This window comes from Belonocnema kinseyi, chromosome 2 (assembly GCF_010883055.1).
Source record: "Belonocnema kinseyi isolate 2016_QV_RU_SX_M_011 chromosome 2, B_treatae_v1, whole genome shotgun sequence".
NCBI classification, from domain to species: Eukaryota; Metazoa; Arthropoda; class Insecta; order Hymenoptera; family Cynipidae; genus Belonocnema; species Belonocnema kinseyi.
The window spans coordinates 71,661,168-71,674,383 of NC_046658.1; the positions used below are offsets into that span (position 1 = coordinate 71,661,168).

At 29.8% G+C, this 13,216-nt stretch overlaps 3 protein-coding genes across 6 annotated transcripts in view; 2 read left to right on the forward strand and 1 right to left on the reverse strand.

The window, feature by feature from the left end:
* Positions 1 to 6,543, forward strand: part of LOC117168224 — a 43,023-nt gene extending 36,480 nt beyond the window's left edge. For all 3 annotated transcript variants that reach the window (XM_033353706.1, XM_033353707.1, XM_033353708.1), the window contains 3 exons: positions 251 to 400; positions 534 to 634; positions 4,078 to 6,543. In XM_033353706.1, coding sequence (XP_033209597.1) covers positions 251 to 400; positions 534 to 634; positions 4,078 to 4,329 — 503 coding nt within the window. In that variant the 3' untranslated portion in view covers positions 4,330 to 6,543. The remainder of the gene's footprint in view (positions 1 to 250; positions 401 to 533; positions 635 to 4,077) is intronic.
* Positions 6,544 to 6,622: 79 nt separating this feature from the next.
* LOC117167335 (dynein assembly factor 4, axonemal-like) overlaps positions 6,623 to 13,216 on the forward strand; it is a 12,528-nt gene continuing 5,934 nt past the window's right edge. The window contains exons 1-8 of one of the 2 annotated variants that reach the window (XM_033352191.1): positions 6,623 to 6,823; positions 6,897 to 7,134; positions 7,216 to 7,414; positions 7,519 to 8,092; positions 8,169 to 8,269; positions 8,337 to 8,490; positions 8,611 to 8,894; positions 9,523 to 9,877. In XM_033352191.1, coding sequence (XP_033208082.1) covers positions 6,701 to 6,823; positions 6,897 to 7,134; positions 7,216 to 7,414; positions 7,519 to 8,092; positions 8,169 to 8,269; positions 8,337 to 8,490; positions 8,611 to 8,817 — 1,596 coding nt within the window. In that variant the 5' untranslated portion in view covers positions 6,623 to 6,700 and the 3' untranslated portion in view covers positions 8,818 to 8,894; positions 9,523 to 9,877. Of the gene's footprint in view, positions 6,824 to 6,896; positions 7,135 to 7,215; positions 7,415 to 7,518; positions 8,093 to 8,168; positions 8,270 to 8,336; positions 8,491 to 8,610; positions 8,895 to 9,522; positions 9,878 to 13,216 lie in introns of those variants that run through there. The other variant, XM_033352192.1, reaches the window with a different exon arrangement.
* The window catches only part of LOC117167337 (placenta growth factor-like), a 6,519-nt gene continuing 2,280 nt past the window's right edge, over positions 8,978 to 13,216 (reverse strand). Inside the window, exon 2 of the mRNA XM_033352193.1 lies at positions 8,978 to 10,089. Within this exon, the coding sequence (XP_033208084.1) occupies positions 9,753 to 10,089 (337 nt within the window). The 3' untranslated portion in view covers positions 8,978 to 9,752. The remainder of the gene's footprint in view (positions 10,090 to 13,216) is intronic.

Consider the following 13,216-nt stretch of genomic DNA (forward strand, 5'->3'; position numbering starts at 1 on the left):
ATTCGGGAAATGACCGGGAATTTTTTTCTTCGATTAAAACTGGCACCCTGTATTTTTTTCCATGTTTCATAATCAGTAGATCTTAACTTAAAGTACTTGAAACTACAAAAGAAAGATTCTCGAAAAAGTGGATTTCACCTACTTGTCATTCTCAGTCCCTCAATTTATTGTAGAATTTAGTTTGAAGTAGTTTGAAGCTAATGGAATTTTTGAAACTATTTAATTGTTGGAAAAAAATCAATTTTTTCAGTAAAAAAGGTAACAATACCTTCACAAACTCTAATGGGTGCTGGAAATACTCCTTGGCATCATCCAACTGGATCGCCATCTAGTTTGTCATCTGGCGGATCTGTCAGTCCAACGGCTGTTGATCCAAGTCCCTCGAAAATCGGTAGCGCAGGTAATTCGAACTTTTAGCAATATTTAAATATCAAATTTGGCATTGAGGTTTCAAAATGAAGTATCTGAACATTCTAGTGGCTTTGTAGAAAGGAAAAATTAATGAAAAGTCGTCGGTTTTTATTTATTTTTAGATTCGAGTGAAGTTTGGTTTCCTCCTCTCGAATTTGGTTTGGGTGACAAAAAATTGCTCCTTTGGCAAAACACACCAGTTACCGATTGGTCGAAGGAACAAGTGAGTATTGACAACTTAAAATTCCGTTATTTATTTTGAAAACAAAAATCTTTTTTGGCTGCGTAAAGTTTGTACTTTGGAAAACTTTATGTTTGTGTTAATTAAACTCGTTTTATGTAATTTTGAAAAAAATTACAATTTATAACTAAATTTTCAATATTCGAATTATTACGTAAAACGTAATAATTATGTAAAAGTATATAAATAAATAAATGATAAAGTATAAATATCCAATCTTACATTTTCAGTAGAGGAGACGAGGTTGAAATGAGCATACGGGGTTAAATGAGACATTGAATCTTCTGTCAACATTTGTAATTTTTGTTCATGTTTTTTTAGAAATAACGAGAATATATTGAATTTTAAGAAAAAGAAAAAGTTAAATAAAATAAAGTAAAAATAAAAATAATTAAAATTTCAACGCCTGAATCCTGTTATTTTATGGTATATTAGAACGAAAATAAATTATTTAAAATATCAGATAATATTTTTAACCTAAGGTTTGTCGTAATTGTGAATAGGACTGCTGGAAAAAATGGTTTTGATCATAATTGTGAATGGGGCTATTGAAAAAAAATTGTTCACAAGATTTAAGTCGTTTTAAGTGAAGTTTTTAAAAATCAAAATGAGACTTGCAATGGTGAAAACTAACAAGAAAAACTGACATTCATGCTTAGAAGAATTTATGGATGTCACTGTAAAATCTGTTGTATAAACAAATTTTAGTGCCAAAGCACCTACAATTGGATTTAGTTCTAAATTTTATTTTTCGAATTATTTTTTCAGTATATACAAGACGAAACTTTTTATTTATATTGGCACTGGCAAATTGTAGAAAACTTCCAAAATTTATATTAAAATTTTTTTATTAAATTTTGCAGAAAAAGTCCCCATTTATAAAAACATTTCATAAATTATTTTCAAAAAATGCTAGAAATGTGTCATAAATGAAAAATTTCAAATATGTGGTATTTCAACAAGTTTTTAATAGACATTTATTAAGAAGTATGTCTTAATGATTCTGATTTATATACTTGAAATTAGAAAAAAATAAAATATATAATGAAACAATTAATTAAATAGAGCATTAATTACATTTGAAATATTTATAAACTCCTTCCCTCAAGTTATAAGACTTAATTATACCTTAAAAAATTATTTATTTAACATTTTACAAAACATCAATAGATACGAATAATCATATTGATCAAGGGGAAAGCTTACCACTCACCAGAGTGCGCGATCTCTTCGGATCTGAGTTTTGCGAAAATTCAAATTTAATATATGAAAAATAACTTTTTTTATACAAATTATAAATAAAAGTTTATAGTTCATTCGCAAAATAGTGTCAGTGTCAGTGTCAGTTATTCTGTTTAAAAAGAAAAAATTGATATTTTAACTACGGTCAGTCTTTCTTGCGTAGTTGTGAATGTTACAAACAAAATATTATTGTTTACTGAAAGGACGTTTAAAAGTAAATGTTTTGAAAAGTTTTCTATTTTCTTATAACGAAAGCTAAAAACAACCACATTTTCCAGTAAAAAACCAGCTGTTTTGAAAAAAATCGTCTACTTGTTTTTTTTTAAATTTATTTGTTTTTGATTAAAAGGTTATCGGTTGAAGTTTCTTCTCTTTGGTTTTAAATTTGGTCCTTGGTTGAATTCAACGGCTTTTAACTTAAAATATTTTTTGGTTGAAATATCCATTTGGATGAAAATACGTGTATTTGATTGAAAATTCATCTCTTTTCGTCGAAACCCCATTTTTTTGTTAATAATTTAACTACTTTTTTTTTAAATTCGTTTTTCTTTTCTTGAAAATTAATCTTTTTAATTGAAATTTCAAATATGTTTTTGAAAATTGACCTTTTTTCTTGAAAATTATTCTTCTTATTTGAAAATTCATGTATCTTGGTTAAAAATTCATTCATTTTGCTTAAACATTTAACTACTTTGTTAAAATAATATTTTCCTAATTAATTTTTTAGTTAAAAGCTCGATTCAGAATTGATTCAGAATTGATTATTTTTAGTTGAAGATTTAAGTACATATCACGTTTAAGTAAAGTATCTCCTTTTTCTTGGTTCAAAATTATTTTTGTAAACTAAAAAGTGAACTATTTCATTTTTGATTAAAACTTCTTTTTAGTTGCAAATTCATTTCTCTTGATTAAAATTGAACTATTTTCTAAAAATTAGTGTTTTGTTTGTTGGAAATTAATTTTTGAACGTAAAATTTAAGTACTTCATTAAAAATTCGTCTTGTTTGTTTAAATTTAACTGTTTTTTATTAAATATTAAAATATTTTTTGTTGGAATATCAACTGTTCAATTGTTTGTTGACAATTTATATTTTTCGGTTCAAAGTTATATTGCGTTGTTAAAAAATAATTTTTTGTTGAAAATGAATTTTTTTAACAGAATATTTAATTATTCCATTTTCGGTTGAAAATGTTTTCTTTTTTAATTAAAAATGTTTTCTTTTTCAGTTAAAAATTCACTTCTTTTGTAGCAAACTATACATATTGTTGAAAATTCAATTTTTGTATCTGAAAATTTAACTAATCCATTTTTGATTGATAATTTATTATTTTTAGTTGCAAATTTTACAATTTTGTTGAAAAAATTTTTTTTTATTAAATACCTAATCTTCTTGCTTGAAAACTTACCATTTTGGTCGAAAATTGAACTACGTAATTTTTGGTACAAAATTTACCTTTATTAGCTGAAAAAAATTGGTGAAAAAAATAGATAATATCAAAACACGTACTTTGATTTTTTCAGTAGAAATAAGGATATGGTTGTGAAATTTAGAACTACACAAGAAAAAGTGATTATTAATTTGTATAGAAAAGCTATTTTTTATTTATTAAATTAAAATTTTCGCAGAATTTCGACAGATCGCGCTTCTCTCGTGAGTGGTAAACTCCCCCTTTGCGAAAAGGATTATATTTTGCCGTGATCTCACTTCTATTTTAAGAATGATTTAAATAATCTCTTATGTGTATAAAATCACGAAAAATAGTATTCTATTTAAAAAACTGATAAATGTGTAAAGTGACTCATCTCGACCCAAAGCATGGAGCAAGATAAGACATGTGCACTATTTATAATTTTCATATTTTTATAACACCTCATTCTTTATTAAATTGATACATGAAAGTTCACAGAATGTATAAAACCACTTACATTTTTAAAAGCTTCTATAGATTGCAAATATTTTACTGAAAATTATATCTATGCTCATCGTGTCCCGTTCTTCCTTAAGATAAAAAAATATTAGTTTTATGAATTATTCTCTATGTTGTTATAAGTAAATAATTCACTTTAGTATTTTCAGAATAGGGTTTTTTTAATCATTGAAATTTTTTTTCATATTTGGACCAATTTATAGTTCAAATGCGATTTGAAATAAAATAAAATGTATGTTATGTAATTTTTTTAGGTATGTCAGTGGCTGACAGCAATAGGTCTTGAAAGGTACGCATCTCGCTTTATTGAAGCTGGAATTTGTGGAAGCAGTCTTTTAAGATTAGAATCTCGCGATCTGAAAGCTCTGGGCGTTTCTCGAGAAGTCAAGGACCATCTGAAGCGAAAGCTGAAAGAATTGCGAGCTCAGGCGGATCGCGAGCGCAAAGAGCGAAAAGAAATGGAGCGTATGCGACGAAAAGCAGAAAAACAGGCTCGAAAAAAATAGCGCGAGTATGAAAGAAAAAAAATTGGGGGAGCATATATGAGTCCCCTAGATTAAAACCCACCCCACTCCTAACTTTGTACAAGTCTCGCGTAGGTCCTTTTGTTATTTTTGCGAACAGTTTTAAAATCTTGTTGGTTATTTCAATCAAATGCAGGCTATTTTAAATTGAATGTATAGTATTGTTTAATTTTACACTACATCGTCGTTAGCCTGTCAAGTATATATTTAATTTTATTACGTTCTTCGTGGAAGCCACTCCGGATGTTTCTTGTATTATGTTTCGAATTGGAGATAGTCGGGGTGAAAGATAGTTATTTTCATAATTTTGTATTAATTCTTTGATGCCAGAGCATCCAATAATGAATTCAAAGTAAGCATTTTAGGCGAAATGAAATGTGACGGGAATACCTTGTGGCGATTGAATTCGCTCGAATGCATGTATGATAAACGTGTGTGTGTATGTGTGTATAGGTCTTTACATACGGAGATGTGTATATTTCGAAGCTGAAGCCATATACCGATATAAAATTGTAATTAAGGTATCATTTTTTATTATTATTTTTTTAAATAATACTCTCAAGACATGTATTAGTGTCTGAGACTCAGACAACGAGTGTTACGTTGTCCAAAATCATAAAATGCATCGTTTATTTATTTTTTATGTCGTTCCGACGTAACGTCGTTTACTTCGTATAATAGAAAATACTGTTAATAATATATAATGTAGAATCCCGACGTGACGGAATCGCCGCCCGTCGCGAATGGCTGTCCCTTTCCATATCTCGAAACTTATCATCGAACCCTTTTTTATCACAAACGTAGACATGACCGAGTATCAAAACATCTTTTGTCGGCTGTGTTACTTTTATTTTTAATTTGCTCAATCTTACATTTCATATCAAGAACCGGCTGACAAAGGTTTTAACACTGGGTCACGCCTATGAGAATTTTATTGTTAGACCCAGACCCTACCTTTCACGCACCGCCCAGACGCATTTCTAATTATTGTCGGGTTACGTTTCAGACATTCCACGAGGACTGAAACAATTTCTCAGAGTGTAAAATAATTCTCAATCATCGGTATTTTACTGTTGTTGATCGGGGTTGGTTGAATATTTAGTTCTCGGAAAAAAGCAAATGGGTGCGTGGGTAATGCGAGAATTTCGTCATCTTTTTTTTTATTTAAAAAAAAAAACCTAATGCAGTACGCATAAATATTTGTATCAAAATTTGAGAGTATTGCAAAGCGTATGCGTTATCCGATTTCAAAGAAATCGCGTAATTAGAAAAAGGCGAAATAAAAATACAGATGAAGAGAGATAAGAAAAACGAATGGAAAACACTTTGTACATATGTTCGTACAATGTATGTTGATAATGATAAAATTATCACTTTAAAAAAAAACTGAAAGAACCTGTAACGGTAGTGTCATATTTACTTCGTATCGTATACATTTTAGCTTGATAACTCAAATGTTTATCAAAGTCCTCCATTTTTTCTAATGAGAATGATGTATGATTTTTGTAAAAGTACTTGGTACTTGTTACTTCTGTTTGCCAGGAAGAAGACGGTACATATGAAGCGTTTTGAGGTACGTCTTGATCAAACTTGGAGAAGGAAGAGAAAGACGTATTTTTTCAATCTTAAGGCGTTTCGCGTTCCAGTTGTCCGCAATATTAGAGGTTTTAAGAGCAGGCACTTAACAAAAGACCGACTGATTTTACGATATAAGTTTTATAGTCGATTTTTCAACGAAGATTTTAGATGTGTAAATGTCATATTTAACGGATCAAGTCTCTAGAATTTCGATCAAGAATATTGACAAAAGATAATGTTAATGTACTTTAAGAAAAGAGTAAATATCAGAGGAGGTTTTGATAAATACTTGTAATTTTTTAAATTCAGTTAGAAGGGGGAAATATTGTCGCGTTTAGGAAACTATTTTCGTCTTTTGTCTATTTTTGAGTGAAATTTTGAGGGAGTCAGATTCGAGGAAAAAGGATGAACACGTCGGGAAAACTTTGTATGATATAGGTTGTTCTTTGACTGTACTTCTTTGTTTATAATTGTCCTCCGTAATGATTAATCACTTGGCAACAATGTTCCAACGAGGTCAAGATCCATAGTTACTTGGCAGCTTTTTAACAATATATTTACGAAAAGTATTGTCACTACAAATACTCGTGAACATTTTAATTATAAACGATTCATACGTTAAATTTGAATTTCGTTAATTAATTTAAACCTTCCCTGTTCCTGTTATGTTGCTATAGCAATGGCGATTCAAAGTTTGATCGATAACCTCCAATTCTTCAACTCCTGCAAAGAGAGAAATTAATAGAATTTTGTAATTTTGAGAGAAAATTGAGAAATGCCAGCAATCGTGATAAGAGATTATGAGTGGCGTCAAACGAACGAAAATGTTATTATTACTCTGCAGCTTGTTGGCAGTCCGAGTAAAATAGATTTCCTGACTTCGGATAAATATTTGAAGGTAATTTTCAAATTAAAGTTTTGTTTTCATCTGACTATTAATTAATTATAACCGTAAAATCATTTTTTATTAGGCAAGTTATCCTCCTTTTATCTTTGAACTTTTTCTCTGCGAAGCTGTGAGTGAAGAGGAAAGTGAAATAACTATCAGTAAAAAAGAAGCAATTATTTCTTTGAAAAAAACTAAAGTTGGTGTTGAATGGACAAAACTTGAATTAGAAGATCTTAGTAAGGAATTCAAGCGAGAGTGCAGAACAAAAGCTTTGGAATATGCACAACTTTCGGCCGAACAACGAGCTAAATCAAAAAGTGGTTTGTCTTTCATTTCAATTAGGAGAAAGTTAAAGTAAAATGAATTTATGATTTTTCGACAAAATTATAAACAACTTTCAGAAAAACTACAACGGCTACAAAGCGAAGCAGTTAGAGCTCAAATTGATCTTGATACTTTATCTTTAAATAAAATAGAAGCGATTCGTGATTCTCATAGAAAAGAAGCTATGAAGGAACTTGAAGAGTGGAGATTAAGTGTAGACAAGCCCATGTTTAAAGGAATCGAGGGCAAAAAGCAGGAGAATAGAAAAGCTTTCAGGTAGAAATCATTATCAATTTCGAATTTCAGTAACATTTGTTTAAAGATTTTAATGTTACTTTTTGAATATACTCAATATAATTATTAATGAATTTTTTTTTGAGAGCACCAATAAAGTGGTTTAAAGACGACAAGGTTCAAAATAAAGAAGAAATAAGTAACGAACCACAAGTAAAGAAAGACTCCAGGAAGGAAGCAGAAGTCGAGGAGTCGGAGAAGAAAATTACTGAAAGTCCGAAAGGGGCACTAGACCATAAAAACGAATGCCAGGTAGCGAAAAGTGGTGAACAATCTTGCACAAAGAATTCCAATGACAAATCGGAATACATCAAAGAAGACGAAAGTAGTTGTTCCGAGGATTCAGAATCGGATTTTGAACATGAGAATTACTTCAATGACAGCAAAAGTAGATGTTTGATCAAAGAGATGGATGAAAAAGAGTTGAAGAAATTTTATAAAAAGAAGGAAAAGGAACTTGAAAGGGAGCGCAAGTTGAAAAATAAAAACGAAATGATTCAAAGGTTTCTGGACAGGAAGCCTCAAAAGATGAATACGATTTTTGATGATCCTAAAAAATCGGTTCCTCTTCCTAGAAAATGTGGCACGATTCATGTTACATTTACTGAAAGGGTTTTCCCAACACCGGCGAGGGAAAGTTCCCACCTGGAGGAACAGGAAGTAAATTAATTCATTGATCATGAAAAATATAAATAAGTTAATGCATAAAGATATTATGAAATAAATGTTATTATAGTGGCTCGAGAAACAAGCAGAGGCAAGAAGGAAAATAGGTTTTGTTTCCGAAGATCTTAGCCCCGAAGAACAAAATCCGCAATGGCTGAAAGACAAGGGAGAGTAAGTAATTCATTTAAAAATAACATCTATAGAAATTTGAATTTATTTTTAAATACTTGTTTTGCAGTGAATTTTTCAAGATCGGAAATTATTTAGGAGCCATAAGTGCATACTCGCATGGGATCAAACTTAGTGATAAAATGGCATCACTCTACGTTAATCGATCGGCAGCACATTATGCTCTTGGAAATTATCAGAGATGCACGGAAGATTCTTCGAGGGTAATTAAATTTTAGAGATTTGATTATTGTTTTCTCATCAAAAAGTAAAGAAGGAAAGGGGGCCAGACTGCAGGGTCTGAACTTTTACTTCCAATATCGAAATTCTTGATAAAATTGCAGGCTTTGGAATTAATGGTCCCTAAATGTGAAGGCAATCGTGAATCAAGGGCCAGATGTCACGCCAGAAGAGGAGCAGCTCTCTGCAAATTATCTGCTCCTCAACACGGCATTCCTGAATTGGAAGCCGCTTTGAAACTAGCTCCGGACAACGAAAGCATTAAACTCGATTTAGTAGCTGCAAAAAAATACTACCAGCTTGAGAATTAGAAACTGTTCCCTAGAATGTACGCTCAGTTTCTTCGACCCTCGACGTGCAAAACAAACCACTCGAGTGTGATGAAAAGGTACCAAATAAATAACTATAAATAATAATCAAAAACATAGGATAAATAAATTTTTTATTGTTTCATTTTTTACAGTACGAACCAAAAAAAAGAGTTAAATAATATCACAGGCCACACTACTATATGGTGTTTAGACTTTGAAACAGTAGCTTATAATTTAAGAATGTTGAATCTGCTTCTTAAAAAGTTTAATACTAATTGGATTTTAGTGTCGAATTTTATAGTTTCTTATACGAAAATTACATTTTCTAAAAACACATCTAATGCAAAAATCGATTATTTTTCTGGAACAGAATATATTCCAAAATAGTTTTCTATAATTCCTGAATGACTCAAGCTGCTTGTGCATTTTTTCTTATCAATTAGCATCAGTTTCCCGTATATGAGATTATACAGGAAATTAATTGCGTAAATACCGCTTACGGAAATTTACAAACATGTAAATTATTATCTAAGAAAACTCAACACAAGTTTCGAGGAAAACAGTACGAGAAAAAAGTATTCTCATTCAATACTGATTTTTAAACTAGACAATAACTTCACGTATAATTATAGAGTTTCAGTAGCAATTATATACAAGATATTCCTTAAGTTCTAGAAAAAATGTAGAAAGATTCTAATGTTTCAGAACTCATAAGTGGTTTGGGTAGGAAAATATTCGATGAATACAGAATTGATTAGTTTTCTCTGGAGAAAATTGAATCCACATTCTAGAAAGGGAGATTTCTCACATCTTCTTATGGGAGAGGTGTTTACTTCTTTAATTAGAGGAAGAGACACGTCGCTCTACTTTGGATGAAAGCTGCTTTCGAGAATCGATCTGCCCTTGTGCACTTATAATTGTAATTCGACAAGGTTTTACTCGGAAATGACGAGTTTCTCGTCGATGCAGGCACACCTGGTGTGTTCCAGTGCATGAATGACCTCGTGGTGTCGATCTCGCTGACGATCCACGGCATGTTTCACCATAAAAACAAGGCTGACATTCCTGGTTTCAGCTGGAGCGCAAACTTGATTCGGCTCTGGGCAACATCCTGATCCTCTACATCGAGCTAAAACTGTTGATGCTGGATAAAAAAGCTCATCCGGACTAGGTCCCACTGTGAGAAGCTCTTCTACTGGGACAGCTCGTGGTTGAGGAAGAGAGCATCGAAATTCGTGGACCAGTTGCACGTGATTTAAATAACCACTGTCCCTGGAAAATTAAAAAAATACAATTATTGTGTAGAGTTCTTAAATGCCGAATAATTTTTTTTGACCAAATGCTCTCGAGAATGTCCTCAGCATTTAAACTTGAACAGAGCATTTACGAGAATTTAAAGCATTTATCGTTGAAACAAATATATGTCGTAATTAACATATATATTTATACAAAAACATTCTAGAGTGGAATAAACATTTACTTGTTTTAAATTACAGAGTTGCTACAAGTCAAGCAATTCCAAAAAATCAGAGTTATGGAATATTCGATAAAATAAAGTTGAAGTTAATTTTATTGTTAGAGTTAAAAATCGCCACTATTTCGTTGAAAATTATTCAGTTTTTTATTAGGATTTAAACTATTTTGTTGAACATTTATCTTTTTTTGTTGAAAATCCATTTACTCAGTTGGAAGTGGAACGACTTTATTAAAAATTGATTTATTTGGTTGGTGATTGATCATTTTATTTTAATAAACTTTTTTTTGTTAAAAATTTAATTATTTAGTTGAAAACGATGTCTTATAATTGTGTATTGTTTTCAATTAAAATTCAACTCGTACATGTTGAGAATAGTTAAGCTTCTTGGTGACTAAAATTCCTCATTTTTTAATTCCTTTAAAAATTCAAACATTCGGTTTGAAAATTCATTTACTTTGTTAAAAATTCGTCTTTTTTGAAGAAATGTAATCTTCTTGGTAGAAACCTATACTATTTCGTTGAAAATTTAATTTGATTTTATTGAAAATTAAGTTTTTGTTTACTGAAAATTTAATTATTCTATTTTTTATTGAACATTTATCTGTTTTATGCTTTATGCCATGGGAAATATTTTTGTTGAAAATTCGTTTCTTTGTTGGTTCAAAATTTACCATTTTAGTTTAAAATTCACTTTATTCCATTTTTTAAAGAAAAATTTAACTTTTTTGATTAAAGTGTAATTTTTTTTTTGTTTACAAATGTTTTGTTTTATAGAGAATTTAACTATTATATTTTCTGTTAAGAATTTATTTTTTTGGCTGGAAAAAAATATTTAGTTAAAAATTCTTTTTTTTTATAGAAAATTTATCTTTTGGGTTGAAAATTCCATTATTTGGTAAAAAATTCATATTTTTGGTTGAAAATTCATCACAGTAATTAAAATTAATTTCTTTGTATGAAAATCCGTTTCTTTTTAGTTCAAAATTAATTTTTTAACTGAAGATGTAACGATTGGAAAATTATCTTTTTTAGTTAAAAATTTATTTGTTGGGAATTAATTATTTCGGTTGCTCATTGTTTATTTTAACTAAAAATTTAATTCTTCTATTTTTGGTTGAAAATTATCTTTTTTAGATGAAAATCCATCTACTTTGTTGAAAATAAATCTTTTTTGGTTGAAAATTAATCTTTTAGGTTGAAAATTCAACTAACTATTTGGTTAAGAATTCATATTTTGATGAAGACTCGTCATTTTAGTTAAGAATCAAATTTTATCTTTTTGATTTGAAAACTCAAATCAAAAGTGTTTAAAATGTATTTAAAAAGAAATTTGTCTTGCATTAATAATATTCATATTCTAGGTGTATGGTTGGTTTTATACCGGTATACCTAATAGAATTTAGAAATTGGGATATTGTAGCAACACTGAATATGGCACTGTTTAAGGCCATGTGATGAGTGTAACAGCTGATCAATAATGAATAATATTTTTTCTATTACTTTGACTTCTTTTACCATTTAAATTGAGCGCCCTTTCCAATTTTAAGCGATACATTTTGTCGCGAAGTTTAAATAATGTAATTATTATTAATAAAGGTAGAAAATGCAATTTTTTTAAAGCTAATTTAAAATACTTATAAATGCTCAGTAAATTCTCAAAGATCGTAAAGCTCTAACATATTCTCATGCTCGCGAGAATACTACAACTAAAATCAAATTCGGGCCGAGGTGGTGGCTGCGTCTATAAGTTAATAAATAAAATATTCACAAAGTCGGATAAAACTTCAATATAAATTTTGTATTTTTGTACATTTTTGTACTTTTTTAGGGTTTCTTAAGAACCCCTTAAAATCTCGTGCCAGCGTCTGTTCTTCTCTGAACTTGTCTAAAAAAAGAAAAGTATTCAAGCTATGTATGACCTTGAGGGTTCGTATTCGCCCCATAAAATGACCACTCAAGAGCAAAGAAAATTACTGGGAACCGTGGGAAAAATCTGCTTCCAATTTAAATTCCAAATTTCAAGAAAACAATCATTTGGCGGGGAGGGGGGGGGGGGGCTAGGAAACTTTTTCTTAGTCCGATTTTCTTCGAGAATGGCGTAAACTAAAGACCCTAGAACGTGGGATTGAGAGAAAAATCAAATTTGATTTTTTTTAAACCAGCGGTTGAGAAATTAGAAAAATGACCAATCTTTAAAAAAATGTAAAACTACTCTTTTAAGCCTACACCTACGAAAGTCCTTACTTGAGGCCAATTACCGAACTGTTCTCAAATTGATTTTTTTTTAAACTTGACCATTCTTTTATTTTGTATTTTTTGTACTTTTAAAAGATTTAATTAATATGTAAATCATCTAAAAAGTATAATAATTAATTCATTTATTCTTAACAAATTGATCGAATATTACTGACTTATTTTATTACCCTTTTTTACAATTTAAGTGCGGAAAAAGTTTTCAACAACCTACATACATATCAAGTAAAATAAATTATAAAAGCACAATAAAGGATAAGACTTTGAAAAAATAAAAAACAATAATTTCATATTTTGGGGCATTCAAGAATTAAATAGTAAAAATATGCTTTTTTGAATAAAAATAACATATCACGTCCAGTGGTATATAAAAGAATTTCTGAAAACTTTAAATCAAATTAAAAAATGTACCAGTGATCCTATTTTCAGAGTGTGATCACAATTTTTATTTTTTACGATCGTTTGAAGATTCCCTGCGAATTCTTAAACCGTGCCAGGATTTTTAATTAGGGGTTTGACGTCAAAAAAACCCTTTAATTTTTACGTAAATTATCGTAGAAAAGTAGAAGTCTTAACTAAAAAATCAAAGATTTCACCAAAGTTGAAATATTGGGAAATTGTACTTAAAATGACTTTGCAAATGCTGTTAGTTTATTGTAGAGAAGTACA